Source organism: Dermacentor silvarum, chromosome 1 (genome assembly GCF_013339745.2).
Source record: "Dermacentor silvarum isolate Dsil-2018 chromosome 1, BIME_Dsil_1.4, whole genome shotgun sequence".
NCBI classification, from domain to species: Eukaryota; Metazoa; Arthropoda; class Arachnida; order Ixodida; family Ixodidae; genus Dermacentor; species Dermacentor silvarum.
In genome coordinates this window covers 209,340,839-209,365,556 of record NC_051154.1, presented here as the reverse complement: position 1 = coordinate 209,365,556, position 24,718 = coordinate 209,340,839, and the positions used below count along the sequence as shown (strand labels likewise).

Sequence of the window (24,718 nt, the reverse complement as noted above, 5' to 3'; positions counted from 1 at the left end):
TGAAACGCTGTGTGCGCGAGTGTGCACGCGATGGAGCATAAGCGCTTGTGCGCGCGAGTTAATGGGCCTCGGCGCCTTTTAAAGCGAAAGGCTTATCTGGGTCATTAGTCGCGGAATGTGGCCATCGTCGACAACACTTGCGGTAGCAAAAATCGGAAGCGGCATACTAGACCCTCTGCCGTTCAGTAAAGCATGTAAAAGTGAATTAAGCACCAAGTAGCTGAGAGTAATTAAGAGTAATTCAAGAGTCCCAAACACTAATTAAAAGTAATCAGGGGTAATTAACAAGACCAAAACACGGACATCATACGACACCTTCATTAAAGCGTGCTAAAGTGAATTACTAAGTAACCAAGATAATAACGATTAATTAAGAGTAATAAAGGGTTGCGAACAGTAATGGAGACTACTTAACATCAATTCGAGACTGCGTAATAAGACTGGTGACCCCAAATTAAGGCTAATTAAGAGTTCCAAAGAATACTACATACGAAGTAGGACCAATTCAAGACCCCTAACAGCAAATAAGAAAATAGTTAAACCGAATTACGACCAAATAATTGTTATTTAATGAAATAACCAAAATATTCAAACAATCGCAAATGAAATGACGTGAACGCATTAATGATTTCGCCTTCAAAGTCGTCTGAACAATCGATAAGGGGGCCCACATAATTTTTATCTTTTTTTTTTCTTTGGCACCTACTATCTTTTCCATACGCCTGGCCTGATCAATCACTATATTTGCTATGCGCGACTGTGGCCAGCGCGGGAAAAGCCTGCCGTGTTCGTCTGACGTAGTCGTGAGCACGTTGTGCGCCCGATTGATAACGAGATACGAATGTATAAACCGCGCAATTGTCCCGAAATTACACCCTTTTCCTACCGACACAGCATGGCGAAGAGAGTGCCAATCAACGAGCGCAGGATAGTTGACCTATCTATTCAAGGCATTCCTCAACGTGAGATATGCCGCCTCACGCAGAGGTCTATTAGTGCCGTGAATAGAATCATTCAGGCCTACAGGGATGAAGACGGCCGACTGGAAGATGCTGCTCGACCCGGACGGGGCCGATGCACGTCGGAAGAGTCCGACCACCTCATCGTTGCTGCAGCGGTTGCGGACCCCTTTCCAGAGCGCCCAACAATTAAGACCGCTCTCGACCTTCAAGTCAGTGAAGAAACAGTAAGAAGGCGCCTGCGAGAAGCCGGACTTAATGGGTTTATTGCCGCTCAAAAACCACACTTGACGGAGCGGCAAAAACGCCAGCGTCTTGATTTTGCCAGGGTGCATGAAGATTGGACGGCGGAAGATTGGAAGGAAGTAATCTTCTCTGATGAGTGCACGTTTTCGTCGAGGTGGGACCAACAGCGCCGCGTTTGGAGGCCATACAACTGCAGGTATTTGTCTTTTGATGATTAATTTTTGGCCATATTTCTCCAGACGCACAAAACGTTTCCTACGTAGAGGCACATTTTTCTCCTTAATTCTCTTTCTGCAGATACGAGCCTGGATATATTTAGGAAATCCACAGCAGCGGCCGGTGTGCTGTAAACGTCTGGGGAGCAGTAAGCAAAGATGGCTTCGGTCCGCTAGTGCGGCTGTCCCCATCTTTCACAGCTGAGGCCTACTGTGAAATTCTCGATGGTCAACTGCTTCCGTAACGCTCTGGACGGATCATTTAGAGATGGTTGCTTCTGGTTTCAGCACGACCTCAGCCCAGTACACACCGCCAGAGCTGTGCGAAAGCTCCTGGAAGAACGTGCTGTTCGCACACTTGACTGGCCTCCAAAAGGCGCAGATTTCAACATAATCGAAAACGTGTGGGGAGCAATTAAGCAAAACATGTCTCACATGAATCTGGGAGCCGCCACTGCTGACGAACTGTGGCTCGCCATAACCGGCGAATGGCAGCGCCTCGGCGAGAAGGAGGACTTCATAAAAGCGCTCTATGAGTCGCTCCCACGCCGGATGCAAGCCGCGATTAACGTGAACGGTGCATGCACGCGATATTGATGCTGTCGCGTCACTTGCCTATATTGGTGCATGAAGCAAGCATGGTAAACTGCATGTGAAAGCCAGCAAATTTGAACAGCTGGAGGACACTTTATTACGCCGACTGGAACCTGCACAGGAGGAGTTACCATTCATGACAGGACCTACCATGCCACCTTCCTTACCCTCCAACAGCGTTCACGAGACGTCATCCTCGGCATAGACTTCCTGATCCACCACGGCGCAATCATCGACCAAAAGTCAACGTAAAAAACGCTGTCCCATGATCAAGCGATACCACCGGAGAGCTCTCGTGGTCACCGTCACTCGTGCTGGCTCTCTAATTTAAATCACCCTTCAGGACGGCTAGCCTGATGGTGTCTTAAACTCCAGGAATTTGACATTACCGTCGTGTATACAGCTCGGCATGGAAGCACTCTGACGTGGACTGTCTATCACGCGCTCCCATTGACCAGCTGCCCCAAGCCGACGACGCCTTTCAAGGTACTACAATACCCGCGCAATACTTCGCTGAACAGCAAAGAGCAGACCCAGAGCACAAAAGCCTCGTCGAGTATTTGGAAGGCAACAACAATGTTGTCCCCAGAGCGTTTAGTCAAGGACTGTCTCCGTTTGCAGTGCAACATGAGATACTTCTAAAAAAGAACTTTTCACCAGCCTTTTTCCATATCTTTTCACCATATCTTTTTATTGTTCCGAGCGCATTGCGTCCAGAGGTGCTGCACACCTTACGTGATGATCCGATCGCCGGACACGTCAGATTCTCCAGCACTCTGTCAAGGATACAGTTGAAGTATTACTGGATATGCCTGACCCCTGACGTCGCCCATTACGTCAAGACATGCCGACAATGTCAGCGACGAGACACCACTGACAAGTGGATCGTCGTGGTGGCGGACTACCTTGCTCGTTTCGCCGAAACATAAGCCCGAAATATATACAGTGCAGACAACGTGGCTGAATATTTTGTTGAGAACAACACCCTGTTGCAACATGGTTCCCCAAAAGCCCTCATCACCGACGGTGTAACGGTCTTTACTGCAGAGCTCACCCAAGCTATTCTGCAATACAGCCATACAAGCCATAGGATGACAACTGTCTACCACCCGCAGACGAACCGCCTTACGGAGCGGCTCATCAAGACCATCACCGACGTGCTTGCAATGTATCTCGACGTCCAGCACAAGAAATAGGATGCGGTCCTACCATATACGAACGTTCGCTAACGACACGTACGGCAGTACAGGAAACAACGCAATTCACGCCGTTCCAGCTGGTGTACGGCAGGATCCCGACGACGACCCTAGACGCCAAGCTGCCGCGTGTCACCGAGGAGGGAATTAAGACGTCGCGGCCTATCTCCAGCGCGCCGAGAAAGCACGACAGCTCACCCGCTTGCGCATCAAAATCCAACAAAAACCAGACAGCCGGCACTACAATCTTAGAAAACGCTACGTGGAATATCAGCCCGGCGACCGTGTTTGGGTCTGGACTCCCATACGTCGACGAGGACTTCGCGAGATCGGACCTTACAAAATCATTCGTCATCTTGGTGAACTAGATTATGAGGTTGTGCCTCATGGCGCAAGGCAACCACAGCGGTAACGCGCACGACCCGAAGTCGTCCATGAAGTGCGCCTTAAGCCATTCTACGCATGCTAAACGCCTTTTTCTTTACTATTTTGCCTTTTCGTGATACCTTCTTTCTGGGGTTTACATGCCAAAACCAGTTCTGATTATTAGGCACGCCGTAGTGGAGGGCTCCGGATTAATTTTGACCACTTGGGGCTCTTTAACGTGCACTACAACGCAAGCACACGGGCGTTCTTGCATTTCGCCTCCATCGAAATGCGACCGCCGCGGCGGGGATTCGATCCCGCGTTCTCGTGCTCAGCAGCGCAACGCCTTAGCTGACTGAGCCACCGCGGCGGGTGTGATACCTTAACCACGTGCTTTTGTTTTAACTGTCCTGTTTGCAGCATCCGGACGATGCTTTTTCAGAGGGGGGCATTGGCACGCGTACTTTTTCGTTTTTTTTTTTTTTCGAGGCGACCGATCGTCACCAGCTTAATTAAACAAAATCACCGCTTCGCGAAGGCTGCGCCTGTATGCATGCACAGCAACTTTCCGAAATGGTGTCGAACGCTCTAATCAGATTCCATGCATGACGCACGTTGTCGAGCATATCCGGATACTAGCGCCACGATTTGCGATAACGCTAGAACATTCGATGCTTTATGTAATAAAGAGCCGACACGCTTCGCCAAGAATCAGATTATCGGCGACCCACGATCATGCTCGCTTCTATCATCGCGCTGTAAGCGCTTCTTTTTGCTGGGCACAAGTTCACCCAATAAACATTGAAGTTTTGATACCCGTGTGTCAACTGTTGTCTTCACCGACACAACCACATGATATGAGTTGAAAATAGGAATTTTTATTTGCTATGGACAAAATAAACCCAGCGTTCTGCCTTTTCTTTAGCGGCACTCTGCTGTCCAAACTAATACGATTGAGGCGAAAGCCTTAAATGCTCATGAGTCGCAAAATCTGACCGTCCGTCATCGTAGTCGTCGGCGTCGACACTTGTGGTATAAATATCATACGACACCTCCACCCTCCATTAAAGCATGTCAAAGTAAACTGCAACGTAATGCAAAGTAACTAAGAGCAGTCCAAGAGTTTCAAAGAGCAATAAAAGTAATTAATAATTTGAGTCCGAAAGATTAATTAGGGACAGCTTAAGAGTCCCGAAGGTTAATTAAGATTAAGTAAGAGTAAGTCAAGGGTGCCAAAGAGCCATTAAGAGGAACTAAAGAGTCCCAAACAGTAATTCAGAGTTATTAAGACTAATTCGAGTTCCAAAGAGCATTAGGAGTAATTACGAGTATTTCAGGAGTCCTAACGAGTAATTACGAGTACTTCAAGAGTTCCGAAGAGTAATTGAAGTGTCCCAAGGAGCAATTACGAGTAATTCAACAATTCCAGAAAGTAATTGGGAGTAATTAAAATGCTTCAAGAGTCCCAAATGGTATTTAAAGTATTTCAAGAGTAATTCAAAGGTTCCAAAGGATCGAACAATAGCAAATGTAATCACGTCAACGCATTAAGTCTTTCACCGTCAAAGTTGTCTTAGCAATCGGTAAGGGACCCCACTGAATGTTTTTTTTCACACGCATTTAAATCACACAGCTGAACACCCCATTGATTAGCAACGTATCACCACACTGGACAAAAAATTGAACGTTTGCGCCAACCAACGCAGGCACGCGATCAAATTTCACAGTAATCCCTACTAAATGTGCAGCGAAGCGGCCAGTTTTAGTAAATAAATAGCGCACTAGGCGATGTTCATTGTGACTGCGAATCATTAAAGATACCTTTGGTAAAGTGCCGCATTCATAAAATTCATTCCTGTGCATGAAATTGGCGTGTTGGAATACGTGTCTGATGTCATTTTGGAAACTTTTACTGCTCAAAGTCATCCTTGCTAAAGGAGTCGTCGTGTTCCAATCAAAGTTCTGATCTTATTCCCAAGTAGTAAATGCGGCTCGCAATATAATTGCACAAGGAATAAAATACATCGCCCAACCCGATAATCAGGTTGAAAAGTGCGCTGCAGTGCTATTATAGCCGAGTCGCGGCGCTCGCCCACATGAAAGATAAGCTATGAATTCATAGCTTCTTCAGGCGAAATAATTAACTCAGATATGCAAGCCATAAGATATAATTAAAAGTGGAGCATGGTAAACTCACAGGCCACCACTCGGTTATAAACGCTCATGAATTCCACCCACCCAACCTATCCAGAAAGCATGACTATCTCAAAGAATAAATGACGATTCCGACGAGAATACGTCACAAGGATTACGCGTGAGTTTAGAGACTGAGCTGCATTGCGCGCGAGCACGCTGTCGCCTACAGGCCTTGATTCCTCCCCCCCCCCCCCCCCCCCCTCCCAGATGTGTTGTCGCAGCGCTAAGAGGGACAAACCGCTAGCTTTTTGACGCAAAGCAACGCCTATCTAGATGAACTAGGGAGCGAGGCTTGCTTGCTAGGGATGCCGCGCACGCGCAGACCAAGGCTGTATGTTTCCGCGGGTGTGCTCCGCCGACGAGCGGCCACGGGTGTGGCGTTCCGAGTTATTTTGTGGGCACCTGTACTAGTACGTTCAACAGTTCGTTCGCTCCTGCCCCGACTGCCAGAGCCGGAAATCTTCACCCCATCTCTCGCCGGCAGGTCTACAGCCTGTATACCCTGCCCTACCCGGCCGTTAGGGCGCGTTTGAATTGATTTTTATGGGCCACTTCCCTTGACGTCGGCTGGTAACCGCTGGGCCATTGTGGCAGTAGATCACCTCACACGATACGCCGAAACCGCCTCTCTCGCAGCAGCTACAGCGCGCGATGTTGCCTCATTCCTGCTTCGCCGATTCATCCTGCGGCATTGTCCACCCCAGGAATAGCTCAGTGATCGCGCACGTGTCGTCCTGACGGGAGTGGTTGAAGCCATTCTTGAAGAGTGCCACGTTATTCATCGCACAACTACGGCGTACTACCCCCAAACCAATGGCCTCACAGAATGCTTCAACCGCACGCTCGGCGACATGCTTTCAATCTACGTCGCCTCCGACCACATGAACTGGGATTCCATTCTGCCCTTCGTTACCTACGCGTGCAACACCGCTACTAACAGCACCACTGGCTTTTCGCCCTTTTTCTTACTATACGGTCAGCACCCGTCGCACACCATGGACACAATTTTGCCTTACCGGCCAGATGCATCCGAGGGCTCACCTATTTCTGCCACAGCGCGGCATGCTGAAGACTGCCGTGACCTCGCTCATGCCTTTACTTCCAACGACCAAGAGCGCCAGAAGAGCACTCGCGGCGACTCCACTTCCGCAGTCACCTTCCTTCCTGGCGTGCTTGTGTGGCTCTCTGTCCCGTTCACCGCCCCTGGTCTCTTATCAAAACTACTCCCGAAGTATGAAGGCCCTTACCACGTCGTCGAACGCCTATCTCCCGTGAATTTTGTCATCGAACCAGTTCAAACATCTTCGGACCAGCGCCGTCGTGGGCGAGACATTGTCCACGTCGGCCGCCTCAAGCCATACTACGACCCTATCATCCTGACGAGCTGTTAGGTCGCCGGACGGCTCCCTTATCACTCCCGGAGTAATTGTAGCGAAGAGAGACGCTAGTGGGTCCAGCTCTAGTCTGTCCAGACACTAGTGGGTCCAGCGCTTTTGCTCGCAACGGCGCTCGTGCTTTAAAAGCTGCGTCTCGTTTGACTGTCGACGCTGCGCTGCTTCGATCTCTAATAAACCATTTACAACACGGGCATTGTATGCGGCCTGTCTATCTATATGTCCGCGGCGTAACTGTTTCAATATGTGGCGTCTGGGCTAGAAGTCCTGTGTTCGAATCCTGCCATCAAACGGTTTTAATACTGTCTATTTGATTATTAATTACACAGTACTTCGTTTAAAATGACGAGTCCACTCTAGTACTTATCGTATGAAACTGTATGATTACAGCAAAGAGGACGACGATAGTATGATGGTGACAGCATTACGGCAGTATTAAATTTTATTTTTGGAATCCCTCAAACGCTGGGAACGTTTCCGTTACGTCCTGGACCGATCCCCGAAACAGCATTGTCGGCTGTTTTAGAATAGGGGCCCTGAAAGATAGGGTGCCTCTAAAAATTAAGGTCTCGCCACCACGCATGCGCTGAACCGAACCCAAGCAGTATCTTTGGGTTTTGTCTTTTCGCACACCTCTAACGCTAAATTGCAAAAATAGCGTGGGTACCCAGACGCCCCAAACCTGCTTAGCGTCGTCTCAACGTCGCCGCTAACATCCCAAAAACGCGTCAGCGCCTACTCATTAAAAATAATCAACTATCAGGTATAACTTTCATCCTGTAAAACAGTATGGACTGAATTATTTGATGTTTTCTTTTTCTCTGGCACTGTGTGTTAATTTTTCTTCCACGTGCAGGAAGGGCGCTTCAAACGCGTGAAGCTAAGGCAAGTCGGGAACCCTATTCTAAAGTACCTTCCCGGCGGTACAGACCACGAAAGCAAAGCGGTCGCTTGTTGGGGCACCCTAAGCTCGATACCACTATTCTAAACCTCCCTAATGTTGCCCGATGTTGCACATCTTTTATGTAGAGTTATCTGACACGAGAAAAGAATGGAAGAAACTGGCGTACTCTCGCTTTTATAAGTTGCTACATGGTCGACGTTGGAATGTGCAAGACACCGGCAAGTTCGTGGTCTAATGAAAGCTGGCGCTCGCATACGTGCTCTCGCTTGTGCTATGCGACTTGACACATGCCTGAATCATCTCAAAGAGATTGCGTTGACATGAAAGCGGTATGCAATCTTAAAAAAGGTAGTATATACTACTTAGTTGTCACACTATTTACTACCATGGTAGACGGCAGTTGATAACGGTAGATTTAGTAACATTACTGACTAAGCGGGGTAGTCACGGTTACAACAAGTCGGAGCAGGTGGCGTAGCGAGGGGGTGGCACACCGAGCACGTGCTCCCCCCCCCCCCTCCCAAGAAATTTGTATGGGGACTGCTCAGCCCCCCCTCCCCCTCACTATCCGCGTCCCCGGTTAAATTCCGTGCCCCCCCCCCCCCCCCACCTTCCCCAAAAACATTTCTGGCTGCGCCACTGGGCTAAGCTACACAGTTAGTACCACCGGCAACAAAGTTTCTAACCTATAACAGATATATCAGACCCACTTTTTAATACGCCAGAGCTGGGAGGGGGGGGGGGGATATTCTCTCAGAGTCCACCTAGTGGACTGTCCACTTTGACTGTCGCCATTGGCTCCCGCTTCACGAACGCGAAGAAGACTGGCTAGGACCGTCGCCAGTCTCCTTCGCGCTCGTGAAGAGGGAGCCAATGGCGACAGCCAAAGCAGACAGTACACTAGGCGGACTCTTACAGAATAACCCCTCACCCCCCCCCCCCCCCCCTTGGTCCGGTAGCTGCGTTGTGGGCTAAAAACTTTGTATCCTGTAGTGCTAACTGCGTTTGCTATCGGTAGGCGAGATCTATTAGTAACAGCGACAACTTTTTTTTAGTCAGTAATGTTAATAAATATACCTTTATCAAGTGCAGTTAGACTAACGTAGTAAAGAGTGCGACAACCAAGTATTAACTACTACAGCCTTTTTTACAGAGTGTATGCGTGGAATTGTGGCCTAAAGGTTAGATAATTTGGCTCTTGTTCTGGGAGACAGAGGTTCGATACCAACATAGGAAACATTTTTTAAAGCGAATAGCTTTCTTTGCTTCTTCTACCCATTTTTCTGGTTGGCGGGCTTTCTCCGTGGAGGAGGGTACGTACTCTTACGCAAATGAGCTGCAGGGCACGTTCGCCGCCGAATGCCAACTTGGTATTCCAGACACACGTTTCAGTGCGGGGGATCTACATAATTTCAAAGCGAATGGTCGCAGAAGTATCTGGTCTTGGGGAGTAAACAAGCACACTATAAAGGGCGCGTGCGCAGCCCATGTCCTGCGATCGTCGTCACAATGTCTCAGTCCGTTGTTGTCATGCCGTATTCGTCACGCCGTTGTCTCCTGGTTGTCCTGATTACGTTGACGTCATCTCGTCATGGCTGTGTTGCCGTCGTTGTCACGCTGTCACCGTCATCGTCGTCACACTGTTGTAGATACGAATAGAGTACTAGACACTAACTATTTGTATTAGTATGTGAAAAGGAACTATTCGGTATTTTCGAATAACGGAAGCTAACCAAATATGTCACAACAACCAACGGTTGGAGCATAGTTACTGTTCTCCTTCTGCTAAAAAAAAACTATTCCAATTTATCAAAAGTGAGACGACAAAGTATTCGAAGCAATGCAGAAACGAAATGGACAATGCAGGCTCTGTGTTCTGTTTTGGGGTAGAAGCGTACATGACAATGCACGATTTTTGCATGTATAGTCTGTCATTTAAAGTTTTGGAAGTCTAGTTATGTAGCAGTTTCATCCTTTACGCTACAACCTGGGGTTGTTGCCTTGCAACGCTCGGATCCTTTTGCATGTATCTATAGCACTACAAATGTTTAAGCAGCCCCCTTTGGTTTTCTTCTTTTTTCACAACTTAGGACCTTTTTCCTGCAATTATTTATTTACCCTTTTTGGTAAGGTGGTGCAGCCATTCTTTCTCGCAAAGCTTCTTAGCAACTAGGCTCTATAGTTGCTGAGAGGCTATTCATTGTGGGGACTCGCGACTCTCAGGCGTCCCCTGATGTTGTTTTCCCCGCATGGCTCTTGAATCTCCTGTAATCGGTGGAGCCTGCGTAACTGGGTGCCGCCGGCGGTACCCAGTTGTTGCAGACTACGCTGTTGTTGCAGATTAGTACGAGAGTTGGCGCGAGTGTTGCGCTGCTAACGCCGCCTAACAGCGGGTTAACTCTTGCGCAAAAGGGAATGGTCTGTTCCTCTTTGGCTGGAGCTCGACCAGCTGCGTGGGCGTTTCGCGTGCTCTCCAGACGTTCGCGGGACCGTCCTGCGAAAGGCTTAGAAGGAAGGCACCACAATGGATGAACACGATCGATCGGATGCGCCACCGTTCGCGTGACCGTACGCACGAACGATTAGGCGTTGGTGTCCAGCATGGGAGCGAACATATTCGCTCGCTATCCGCTGGCGGTGAGCCGGACTTCCTCGATACGTCGCGCGCCCATCGGCATGTTCTATCGGTAATAATTCGGCTGGCTGTATAGACTGGTGTAAAAAAGGCGCAATAAATGCCCTTGCGATTCTCTGCACTACTGCGTTGCCGTTCGTTTGTCCCAGGAGCACGTTTGAGAATCTACATCATGCAGCTTCTTTTTTAATAACAACTGGCGATATTGTGTCTCAAACTGAACCCTGGTCCCTGATAGTTAGGTGTCTTTCTTGCACTAGTCAGTAGAGGTGTGTTAGCTAATTACACCAAAATGAATATTCATGCCATGTAGTCATGTGCTTCTCAAATGTATCCGTCTGCGTTTAACTATTTTCTGTTCGATTCGATATTCGCCACTTACTATTCGCCTTCGATTCGTATTTGAAAAAGTTTATATTCACCCACCTCTTAATATATGCAAAAAACATTTGGTTTACAATTTCAAATACGATTTATCAAAAATAAAAAGAAGACTTTACCGTGCATAGAGACTGAAAAAAAAAACAACAAGAACAAGTGAAACATAGCAACGAAGGTGTCACTGCATAATATCGTCCCTCCTATTTCGCGCACATGTCCATACTTATAAAAACGTTCTTCACTGCTCTGAAAGCTGTTATTTCAAGGCCACTAACAGGTCATTGTCCGAGTATTGTCTCATAGGACAATGGATGATTTCACAGAGCCCTAAATTTAAAGCGCATCTATTGCCTTCGCTGTGCGCATAATGGGCCGCCCAGCAGGGCGTGGGCTATGTCCTCGTCAGCCACTCCCCATGAACATGACAGCGGAGCTTGCACGATTGGTTTTATAAAGACAGTGGTTTGTGTATGCCACACCTAAGCTAAAGCAGTGACACAACGTTTCCACATTTCGCGATATCTTCCTATATACACCAAATTTCAGCCCGGGGCCTAAAGCACACAAAATTGATTATTTGGACTCTTCATCGAACCATGCCGCAGTTGACCTTGTCGCTTAGAGTTTGCACAATATGTTTCTAACTTCAACGCTGAACAGTGGAATGTTGTATTCTTCGCCATATTCGTGCGCAGGTTTCGCCAATTCTACCGCTAGTTCTTTTTCAGTTATGCCGGTATGCCTGGGAAAACACTGAAATGCAATTTCCGTGACCACGAGCACCAGGAACTTGTGACTGCTCCGCGATTTTCAAAAATATATTACTGTGCGCACTTTTGGCCCGAACTTCGCAGAGCAGCTTCAGTGCAGACTGCGAATCTTGCCAAACTACCTATTTATTTTAAGGCTGACTGGCCGCAATAAACCTTGTCGCTTCCAAAATCGCGTAGAGTATGCCGCCGTTGGTGTGGTATCAAACCGGCGTTGCATTCTTAATATCGGTAAACTATCTTTGGTAAACTATCACGCTGAACTTTCTTTGGTACATGAGCCATCTGTGTACACCTGCTTTGCGCTGGTGTGTTGGCCGTACATTTGAAACAACACTAATTGAACCACACCGATAGGTAAAACTTCAAACTTTTTCTTCTTTCTAGAATGTTCACAAAAACTGGTAGCTCTGGATATATCCCTGACTGCAGTGATTCATCATTGTGTTCAAAAACGGGAACAATTTCTTCATACTGAACCAGATGTGAATGCAAATTACATCTGTTTTCTCAGAGGCAGCACTTCCGATAGCTTGTGGCGCTCATGCTGAGCAAATATATGAAAAAGAATGCCATAATGTCTCCCTCTCCTTCAACACAGTAACTGGAGGCTCTCGTGCTTCTGCGATGACCAGTGTTTGACGTCGGCTTAATAACTCCAAGACAAACTCGAAGACTTGTTGCAATCAATAAGTGCAATTCGTCTCCTGAGCGTGACGCGCCGTTGAGTACTGGCAATGAATATCCTGAAAATGATAGTAGTAAAGTGGTGTGAAGTTTCTACATGCTCCAACAAGCTTCTTCCGCTTGCCAGGGCAAAAATTTATGTATGCATGTGTACGTTACCAGGCTGACACAGTATGTTGTTTCAATCGCAGCACGTTCTTGGCCACACGTGGTACCTCTCTGCTGACTTCCAGCTCTTCGCTGTTTCGCTTCTTACGCTGACACTGATGCGACGGTGAGTTCTTGCACAAAACACTTGAGAAGTGGACGCCACTTAAAAGCAGTGTTAAGCAAAGGTGTGCACCACTCATGCAATAAGGGCGAATGCCAGGAAGCGTTACAAAGGTGCAACTTTGCCTAAATCTGAATGGCTACAGCTTTTGAATTTCACACCGCTACATTCGATGCTCCTGATATTCAACACGTCACTCATCATTTACTTAGTAGTAGATTTTTATGGCGCAAGGGCAACTCTGGCCAAAGAGCGCCAAACACAGGGTTGGTGGTCGACTCAGCTTATCACTCATCATTTCGAAGCTACGTGACCCAATATGCAGCCTACTTATTATGCTGTCACCTGGAATTCTAGGTTGTTTTCTACGCACTGTGGCTTATTGGATTCCTAAGCAGACTGCACTTGTCACGTACGATTACATAAACCTCTTGACGTAAAGCGGCGTCAGGCATATTTTGAAACTAAGCTTAGAAGTGGCGGCTAACTATGCAAGCGAGGAAAACCTAATTCAATTTTTATGCCGTAATCAATGGGGCAAAAGTTGTTCGTCTGAAATGAAGAGATTTGCTCAAGGTAAAAAAAATTGTCGTCACACTGATTTCCATCGCCCTGTAATGATGAATGTTTTAGATAAAACACAAATTGAGTGATGACAATTTTGCCAAGACAGCCTTTCCTCTAATTCAAGTAATAGAAAAACTTCAAAATCAGGCTGCACGCTTGGTCTCCAATAGGTACAACCCGTCCGAAAGTGTCACTGAAATAAAAGCATTGCTGGGTTGGGAAACGTTAATCACCAGAAGAAAAAATTGAGACTCAAGTTCTTCCACCGCATCTTCTATAATCAAACAGGCATTAATAGCCGCAACTACCTATCGGAGCCAACTAATGTCTCGAATCGACTCGACCACTGAAAGAAGGTGCGTGAATACAGCTGCAACACGAACCGTTTTGCTGAACCATTCTTTCCACATACGGTGAAAGACTGGAATTTGTTGCCGGAAAAATGAGTTTCAGTGTCTGATAATCACGATTTTTTTTCGCGCCTGTGTTTGTGACATTGCATTACTGTCTTCGTTTAAATTTTCTGTTACGCTTGAAAATGTTAACTCATTGTATGTTCCACCTTGATGTTACTTTGCATTGTGTACTTATTGTTTATTTCTGTGAATGATTTAACACATCTTTATCTAACTGCCCTCCCCTGCGATAATGCCTTCGAGGCGACGCAGGTATTCTGTAAATAAATAATAAATAAATTTCTATCGATAGACCTGTTTGTGAAAGCGTCAAGAGATACGGTCATCTAAAAGGAAGTGACCCAAGTGTAGATCGCACCATAGTTGCAGTTTAGTAAAGTCAGAGCAATGATGCTTCCTTGCGTTTATTTGCAGTTGTCTTTTCAGGAAGCATTAAATGAATGAAAGCGTATACCGACGTCTCAGTTTAAACAACACCTAAACTGCATTTCATACATAAGAGGCAAAGCTACGAAGTCTCGATGGTAGGCCATGGCGCCCCGCTTGCGCTTATGACAAAAAGTACTCCATCTCCCGCTAAAGGGAACCATGTGTGGATGCGAAGCAGCGGGGAGATGGTTAGCTTGAGCGGGAGATGGTTTCGCGGCAGCGGCCTGAGCGCTCATCGCGGCGCTGCACAGGAGAGAGAATGAGGCGCGCGCGCTCCGTCATTTTCATACCGCGGAACTAACGTGGCGCCCCCAGCGGAGTATGCAGCTGTCGCACCACCTGTCGTGCGCGCCGCTCCGGATTCCTAGAGGAGAGAAAGGGGGGGAGCGTAGGAGAGAGAGGGGGAGGGAACGCGCATGCGCTGTGGGGGTGTTGGACGCCGCGGGACGGAGGGACGGACAAAGCCCCCTCCATAAGCTGCTTCGCATTTAAAAACAAATATAGTAAGTCGCACACAGCACAAAGGGGCATAAATAATACGCGATTTGACGCAAGCTTACGTCCACACACACACACACACAGAGAGAGAGAGAGCGAGCATCAGTGCAGGAGAAAGTCGGCCCGCACCACGTAGCACGGCTAGAATGGAGCACGCGATGGAGTGTGCACTTCAGCCCCGCCGTGCACTGCTGCGCGTAGCTGCGTCGGCTGCGTAGCGTAAATGCCACGGTGAGCTCTCTCGGGTAACGCCGTAGGGGGAAACTGCCCCTCTACCGCCACAGGCGCTGCCCCGCTACTTCGGAACGGAGGACACTGAGGGCGGATGGAAAGAGGTAAACGTTGTGCTCGTAGAATCTACGCTCATACTAGGTCCTTCTAAAACTTACTTCGGTAATATATCCCGGAAGGTACCATACTCGTTCCAAGGCGTTCTTGAGGTTCAAAGTAAAGTGGTTCAGGGCCCCTTTAATCTTGTTGTGGTATTGACCTTAAAGCCAGACAAGGGAGATATGAAAAGAAAAATGAAGCCACTAAATCGTTGCCACCTCCACCGAAATTACGTAAATGTAGAGAAGAAACATACGCTTCAATAGCACTGTTGCATAATTCCGGCAACCCTGTGCGCATATTGGTTTCCCGCCACAATCGTGAAGGATAGGTATGCGATGAGCGCAGGACTCGTGTTGAATTGTGTGCTGCACGCGCTCTGCTGCCGGTCTCATTGAATTTGCTGCGGTGTTCTGACTGCACATAACGTGCTCACCGCACACCATGTGTCTGTGAACGCAAGCTTGGTATCACGCAACGGGATAGGTGGAATATATTGGTACGCTACGCACTTCCCCCATGAATTCGACTATGACTACTACGGGGAGAAGCCTTTACAGCAGGAGCTACAACGTTTGTAGAATATACGCCATTCTGTAGCATTTCAATAAATGAAAAACAGGATGGCAAACTATGGGTACTGGTACATGGAGCAATTCGGCGTGGGAATCTATAGTACAGCTGAAGTGGCCTTGCAAGGGCTGGAGAATTCGGCCATACGATCGGGTCAAGTGGTTCCAGCAACCGTGGCCCGGCATATTATTCTTTGCTTGAGAAATACGACTGCTGTCGCCTACACAACTTCATCTAGGCGAGCGACGCTCAGCTCATTACGACGATGCTGTAGCTCATTAGCAACTATGTGCGCTGTAGACATTCTTTTGGGCTGCATTAAGCTGTTACAATAAGTGTGAAATACGTACGAGCAGTTAGAACGGCCACGAAGCAGCCAAGTTCACAGGTAAAATTGGTGCATTGAACGCCGTATTGAATTTCTCGCGCTAATGTGTGCTTTGTGACCGCAACTGTGCACGTAACACCCTATTTGCATAACGGCACGCAGCTGCGAGTAGGTATGTTAAATTGCAGTGAAGGAACGCTAGAGAAACAGCACAAAACCTACACGCACTTAGTGAGGCAAGGTAACCGACTACTTTAGAGTATGCCTGTGTCCGTTCCTCACAGTGGCGGTGTGAACCATCGTCGCCTGACAGCAGTACAGGATTGTTGGCTTTATGCAAGTTCCTTATACTCTTGTGACCAAGAAATTCTTGTGTAGCGTGCATTAAGTCGACTCTCCAGGACCACATGCCTTCTCTGCAAACTGACTGCAGCGCACATCGCATTCGTGCAGCCGGAAAACACTGGTCATAGGAGCATTTGCCCTGCTGTCTCTGTTTGGATACGCCATTGGAGCGTGGGCACTGGTCTCTTCTGATGCGCTACCGTTCATGGTATTTCCCGGACAAACGCCTCAGTGAGTATAACAGAAACATGGGCCTATAAAAGACCGGTTTGAGCTTATTGCCATAGAAGCTCTGCACCGAAGGCATTTAGATCTATTATTGCGCGCGAACGGACGAGCAGTAAAGCGATCGGGGCTTGCATACTGGAATCTCGGAGTGCTGGAATCGAAACTTCCCGCAATCTCTGCATAATTACAAACAACCATGTCAGTGGCATGTAGTCACTGGCAACCGGTTTCTCAAAGTTGAGCAAAAATTCGTCGCCCGACTAACCTTCAAGTGTTTTCTATAATAGTGAAATAAGAGCGTAGCATTTCAGTCTACATAACTGCACTTTTACGCGTGGGCACCGCGAAACTACCGCAGCGCCAGGTGTTCTAGTCCATGAACATTTGCAAGTCTAAAAGATTTTGTTACTGTTTTTTAAAATCTTCTGATGAGACCACACCTTGAATTAATATGTGATCTACACCTGTTGATTTTTTTTTTCATTGTCCTGAATGTGTTTCCGTACATTAACGCGGGTAGCATTGATGGTAGCAGCAGTTTATTCATCGTAGATTCTATACCAATCTTCCCCTAGTGGCACACTCACATGCAGGTAGGTCACCATCATGATAAAAAAAGAAAAGAAAGAAAGCTAGCACATTTTAGTGACCTTGCAGTAAGCGGAGTTCGCTATAAGTAGGCAGTGCGGCTGCAAGCACACAGGTTGCGAGTAGAGAGGCGTTTGGAGCTCCTGTCGAACTTCCCCGCCGCTCTTATGCACTGTGCACATCACCTCCGCACCCACCGCCCGTCCGTGGCATTGGACACTCAACCACTGACAAACAATATTCTCAAATTACAACTTCTCATCATAGACGCATACTTTCAGCAATTGACACCAAGTGCGCATGGTATCCCGTATACGTTTGCAATTAGGTTCGACCAGAAGCGCTGAGCATATATACAGACTTGTACACATTAGAGAAAATGTAATCGATTACAATTACAATTACTTCATTAAAAATGTAATTTATTGCACTGACCAAAACTGCCAACCGCATGTAATTGAGCAAGTAATAAAAAGCAATAAATTGCTGTTACGTTAGTTTCCTCCGCACCTTTATTAAAATACAGTAAATAGATCTAGGTGGCCTGGCTGTTCTAGCGCTGCCTTTGCAGCCCATCACACGTTGTTTACCTTCTCTAAAAATCGCTTTTCAAAATTTTTATTAGTTATGTTATCTTGTCCGACAACGACACTGGAAACTCGCTCTTTTGTTTTCTTTTACTGAGATAAAAAGAAACACTGGAGTTGTTGTCGCCCTTTGCTAGCGATTGCAAATCCTTTTCAGTTAGTTAATATTATACGATAAAAAATGAATAAATTCTTGCATTAGCTGGTACCTAAATAAAACAGAAGAACATGTAACAGTCCTAAGAGTACAAGTCTATATCGGAAAGTTCTTATTGTAACAAAGTCCGCGAAAGTCTCACTCGATGTGCGCGCTGTCTAGGTTTCGTGGCAAGCATCAAGGACCCCAAATAAGGATGGGAGAGAGTGCTGAACGTAACGCTCACGCTTTCATCATAGTTGCTGCCATGCTTTTACGATTTACGTAGAACCACCCCAACATAAGTGCAAAAATGCTGTATTGACCCTTTTCGCGGAGCAGTTTGTTTTAGAGAAATGAGATGGCGCTTACGGCGACGCGCCATACCTCTCCTCAGCGACCGCGCACGAATACGAAACCATCACCGCTTCTGCCTTGCTTCTGTGCGATCAGCTGTCGGAAATGCTACTGAGTGTTCGCTAACGCACTGTGCTCTATTCGCTCTGGTTTGAATCCTGTGGATTGAAGACGTATGCAGTAGTTGGCTGCAAAAATAGTGACTGGCATATTAAGGAATGTAATGAATATGTGGGGCCAAGTTCGCAGACCGCTGCTCCGTACGTGTTTCCGGCGCTTCGAGATGTACGGCTCTCCTCGAGGATACAGAAATTTGCTCATCCGCCTGCGTTGTATTGCTCACCTTCAAAGAAAGGGCTTCATCCCCGGTACGTCGGCAAGAGTGAGTATACTGCTCTTTAAACAATGATAACGGGAGTAGCGCCGCCTCCTGTCATAGTAGGTTTCGCGCACAGTATTTACGCACATCTACCCCAACCAGCACGGAAACTTACATCCACTCTTTCGCCAACGTGTCAAGAATTAGTGAATGGGCGCACACTTGGATATATGCGCACTGTATACGCACAATAAATGACGGACTACATCGATAGCGCACGAATGGCCAAAGCTGAATGTTTCGTGAAGGTCCACAAGAGTAAGCGAGTTACTCGCGATAATACGCATTTGCTACAAGGTATTGTAATGTGCAGAACAGCTACGTTTCAAGCCTTGTGCGCAGCAAGAACAAATCTATCGGAACTGAGCATACCTGCGAGCGATTAGGCAGAAAATAATCAGATAGTGGCCGCACCGAGGAACTTCACTGTGTCATAAACTGACAAGTCGCTGCTTCAAAATATTTGGCAAATAAAGTAGAAAGAGCAAAACACACTAATCCTGATTCAATTCATGAGCGGAATGTTTGGATAGCTTGAAATACATATTTAGCCCCACTTTTAGAACAAGCACAATATACGCTGCTTGCGCCGTTTGAACATAGGTTAATCAGCTTCGAAAGCGCTTTTGCATGTCCTCTGAAGCTGTGATCAAAGCTTCGTGTCGTTCACCCAGTCACCGTTTACGATATCTCCCAAAACAGCGGTTTTCTAAGCTGCGCCGGCGTCATACACTTCCATTGTAAACAAGGAGAAAACGCAGGCAGTTGAGGCAAGCAATGGACGCGTCACCACGTGATCAAACATGGCAGCGCCCATGGGATCGCCGCGAAAAGGGTCAATAGAAGCAGCACGTGTATGATGAGCGAACCAGACCGGAAAACAAAACAGGAATGGAGGAGCACATTGTACACGATGGACGTAACAGACGAACGACTAATGACGCTCGGTCAACCAACGATGGTCGAGCACAAGGGAAGCGTCCGCATCAGAAGTTGTATTGGTAGTAATGGTTCGCAAATAAGCACGGGGCAAGACCAAAATGCGGGAAGTACTGGATTCCAGAGACAACCAAACCAGGACGAAGGGCACTATGCGTACTTTTTGTAAGTGGATGCAGTGTAGTTTAGGCTAGACCTACTCAATGCGAAACGGAAGTATTCGCGTTTTGCAGCAAGTTTAGTGTATAAAAAATGCTGGCTTTCCCGTAATCGAGAGTAGATGTAAGCATGAAATAGCTACCGGCAAAGCAGATTGATGCCGCGACGCAGGCCCGAAAGCCTACTGAGCCGAGATGAACCTGTTTTTAACTGAACCTCGTTTCAAGTCTCGTCTCAGCCAAACAACCATCCGCGGTGCGCCGGACGCTGCTGGCCTGGTCACGTAGCGCGGCGCCATCTCTCGAAGGAGGCGGCACCAAATCCGCGCTGCCGAACGGACGGACTGCTGGCGTTGAAAAGAGCCCAGGCAACCTTGTCTCAGCGCCAAAAGATGACAATCAAGTGTGGTGCACTGTATCTGCCTTTTGAACGTCGCTATAGGAAATGACAAATTAAAATTCAGCGTACTGGAAGTTACAGCTTCAATGATATTGTGAACAAACATAGGAAGGAATCGGAAGCATTATTTTGCTGTAACTTGTTTGGGCCGTAACTAGTGCATGTAATGCGGTCCTCTAGAAGGGGTTGGGGCCCAGAGACCGCATTTTCTTAAGTTTTGACTGGTTGCCCGTATGAGCTCGTTTCGTTCTCATCCTATTCTTGTCTTGAGTGTCCGGATAACGCTCTGGATTTTGGTTCAAGGTCTCTTGAAGGTCGCCGACAACGGGAACGAAAAGCATTTCATGCTTAATAAAGAAGGTGTGAAAACCCTATAGTAATTGGTACATATTCCATGAGTTGGAAGATGTCTTATAGAATTTTTTAGCAAGGGGACGCGCGGATGTTGACAGGTCTGTATCCATATATTTTTTATGTTGCATTAACTTAAACACAAACAATTTGGGTTAAGCCTACCATGTCAAACCAATTTTGCAGAGCACCAACGTCATTTCCTGTTTCGTGATTATTATTCACCTATTCGTTACTTGGCTTTCTTATAGGATTACAATCGAGACCGTCCATCAATACTACATACTACCTTTCTCCCACACGGTGTCTTACTTCAGCGGCTGCATGACGTTCCTCATCATGGAAGACTTCAGGGACCGCAAGATTACAAAGGTTGGTTTCGGCCATAGGGTGTAGTCTTTTTACTTAAAAAATGTTCACGCTGTTTGACGATATGTTGTGTCTAAATGTTTAGGCATCTGCTGAAATGTTTTTCCGTCATTTTATGCAACTTCCCCTTGATTCCTTCTGGATGCACATTTTCCAATTCATATTCATTTGAAGCACCGGAATGTTTGTTTCTATTAGTTCACGTTTTCTTGCAATCGATGATATTGTTGAATGTCATGCATACTTGACATTATCATAAACTATTAAAGCGAAGCTTTCCCTGTTTCTTCATTCAGCTTTTCTACTCTTGCTGCTGATGTCTCTGTCTTGCACGCCGCGTCGGGAGGGAGTTGAGCGCACAAGGTAGGAGCGCAGGAGAAGAGATAGGCGATGTCAAAAAGCATGCGTCATTTGGGGGGAGCGTGGCCACAATGCGTCCTGGAGCTCCCTGGGAGCGCGAAAATGCCCTGTGACGGCAAAAGCATTGCATAAGCTACAGTGCTTTCCTTTGTGCGCACGCGCAACACTGCGGAGAGGGAGTAGAGAGCTGGGCGAAATGGGTTGAACCGGATGTCCAACCCATACAGTCGCCGATGCAATCGCGAAGCGAGTGAACAACAACTTTGCCAGAGGAGAGCAGTTGGACCTAACGGGGTCACATATGCTTCCCTGAAAAACCTGGGTGCTGTAAGCTAAAATACTTTATTAAAATTACAAAATTACTGAATGATGCGTGGATATCGAAATGTACTCCTTCTTCTTGGGAAATAGCATGAGTGGTTCCGATAATAAAACCGGGTAAAACTCCTTTATCGTTAGATTCTTTCCGCCCTGTCAGCCTGACAAGCTGCTTTTGCAAACTTATGGAAAAGATGATTGATGGTAGCTGTGTAATCTTAATGGATATTTACTAAGTTATTCACGTGGACTTCCTGTACTTCTTACTACGCGATGCCTCATGACTGCTGGTATCTCTACTGAATCAAACGTCTTTTCGTAATCTATGAAAGTCACGTACGAGTGGTTTGTAGCAGATTTCACAATTACGTGATGTATGCCTTGGACGTAAACCACTGTGTAGTACTCCTTCCTGAAGTCAGCAAGTTTTATGGATTTACTGAATTGCGGTGAAACAATGAAGCGGTCCTTAATATATTTTAACTTATTCATGCAGGCCATGCAGGTGGCTGGCTGGTGCATAGCTGCGAGCTGTGGACTTTGCTGCGTCTTTATGAAGCTCGCCTGGTACAAGAGCCCGAATCCTACCTCAAAAGCGGGAAATTTGATCGCCGCATTCTCTGACCGCGCCATGTGGTCAATATTTCTGGCTTGGATCACTCTCGCGTGCTCCTCAGGCCGAGGCGGTAAGCCTGATTACTTGTACACAGCGTGGTAGCGCCACTGTGAGAAGTCCATCAGGACTGCTGCACTGGCATGAGAATATATCTTCTGCTGAGCCACGTTTTCAGTGTGATACAAAGATGTGAATAAATTCTCGGATAAATGCAAGCAGAATCAGTGGAGCCCATTTCAGAATGCTTTGGGGCATTCCGAACAGGCCAAATTCTGGTCTGTCGCAGGTTATCAATACAGTGTGTTCCTCTCCATATTAAAGCATCGCAAGGCCGAAACCGTATACACCGGGTCGCTCTGTGTGTTAATTGCATTAGGCTTAGAGACGAAAAGCACGTGTCTCACCTACACTGCCTTAGCTCGGGAAGATTGTATATCGCTAAAATATGTATAGTTTCCTCTTTACTGCCCTAGGTTCTTTAAGCGGATTTAAAATGATGTAAATGAACACAAACATCATTTATTTGTGACTTAAACATTCGTCAGTATTTTCACTCATGCTGCCTGGCCGCTTTTTGTCTGCAAAACGTGTTAGCTGCAAGATTTCATGAGCATGAGACGATACAGCATGAGAACGAAAAATTCCGATAGAATCCATCATATGATGAATGTCGACGTTAATGCAAGTAGCACAGAACCAATGTAGCGACACAACATATCGTCGCCGCCGAGACGCGTCATGTATGAGGCGCGTATGCATCCGGGTTCCTCTCTCGCACCGCCCACTGAAAATGGTGCACCATCTAGGGGCCGCGCTGCCAAGCCCGAGCGTGGCGCGTGCGTGAATATAATTTTAGATAAGATTGTCTGAGTATATCTGACGTGGGCTAGATTACTCTGAGCACCGAAAACATGTTTCATAATTTTGTTTGTCATTGAAGAGCGGCACGTACCCAGCGGCGCATACCCAGTGACCCAATTTGGTGTCAAAAACATTTGGTGCAGTTTCGCAGTAGTGGCGTGAATACTGGGCAAACAGCGAAGCTGGTGGCCCCACCTAGCTTATTCTTGCTTCGGCTAAGTTTCTGCGTGGTTATGCTTCGAGACTCGGCTAAGTTTCTGCGTGGTTATGCTTTGAGACTCGGCTAAGTTTCTGCGTAGTTATGCTTCGAGACTCGGCGAAGTTTTCTGCGAGGTTATGCTTCGAGACTCGGCCAAGTTAGGCGTGGTGTTGGGAATCGTCGGTAGCCCCCCAAAGAGCAATGAATGTCATGTATGTAGGTATGTACAGTCTGTTGTTTTATTTTCGGTACCAGTCATTCCTTTCGTCTTCATCGTCCGTTGGTACCACTACGCAGGGAGACGAAGTCTAGCGCGTCTTCACCCGGTAGGCCTCGACCTCTTCATCTCGCCGGCCCGAATCGTTTTGGCGACACTTCTGGTTGATCAAACGGGTTTGCTCCCTATCACGGGCTCGCAACTCTGGATCTCCTGCCATTCGCTGTCGTGTAGCTCCCCGCTTCGCCGGCGCGATACTCTGGATCGGCCAGAAGTCATCTCATCCCCTCTCGAGTAGAGATGGGCAAAACGGCTCACTTCAGTGAGCGGCTCGGAACGGCTCAGCTCACGGAAATGAACCGGTTCATTTGAACGGCTCACCAATTCACTTAAACGTGTAACCTGTGTTATGAATATTCTATAGTTATGTGGCTTTGAAAAAAAAACGATATATGCATAATTTAATAACCGTGTTATTTGTATTTTCGCTATGTTTAGAGAATATGTTTACATATATTAAAAGCGTGAATTTTTAGTTGTAATGAAGCTTTCTTTTCTGATATTGGGGATAAAATGCTTATGATACTGTGACAGGCAGAATGCGACGTACATTTTTGAGAAAAAAAATATGTAACTTCATCGTCATTACAGAAGCTTGCCTGTTTTTGTGGTACTTTAAAATCAGCTTTTGTCAAACTAAGAACACAAAATGATTGTACATTATGTTACAACTTTATTCATTTATTCACATACGTACGTTCACTGTAATATGAGTGAGCTGTAACGCCATGCAAAATGAATGTAGAAATCATTTCTTGAAGTACAATACAAAAGTCATACGAAAGATCCACAAAACGAAAGGTACGGGCGGCAAAAAAAAATTTATTTTTTAAATTTTTTGCCGCACGTACCTTTCGTTTTTTTTTCTCTTGAGTGCACGCGCGATACTGGCGATCATGCCATCATACATCAGGAAAAAAAAGAAAAAAAAAGAAATGATGTTCTATTACAACACAACAGATCATTGGCCTTGTTTTATTGACGTGCTAATGATACACGCTCAGAAAATGCACTGAAGTGGATGTCATGGGTGATATTTTCATGACTACACTAATTAGCACAAATGAAGACCAGGAGGTAAACTGTACGTTCACCTCTTGTCGTTAAAGGGCCCCTAAACCACCCAGAGGTCGAAATTTAGGTGTGGTGTTGCAGTTGTGCACGAATCTACAGCGAACACGTAGCCGCGAGAAGTTTTCGAAATGGTGCCGTAATAGCGGAGTTACACGAGTTTGATGATCGAAAAACGGCCCTCGCTCGTTTCGCTCTTTCCTTCGCTACTCTCCTCATCGGCT

At 46.8% G+C, this 24,718-nt stretch overlaps 1 protein-coding gene across 1 annotated transcript in view; it reads left to right on the top strand.

Moving 5' to 3' along the window:
- The window catches only part of LOC119436713 (nose resistant to fluoxetine protein 6), a 58,911-nt gene that overhangs the window by 27,925 nt on the left and 6,268 nt on the right, over positions 1–24,718 (top strand). Inside the window, exons 4-7 of the mRNA XM_037703682.2 lie at positions 12,735–12,817; positions 16,409–16,531; positions 20,675–20,795; positions 21,967–22,156. Of these exons, the coding sequence (XP_037559610.1) occupies positions 12,735–12,817; positions 16,409–16,531; positions 20,675–20,795; positions 21,967–22,156 (517 nt within the window). The remainder of the gene's footprint in view (positions 1–12,734; positions 12,818–16,408; positions 16,532–20,674; positions 20,796–21,966; positions 22,157–24,718) is intronic.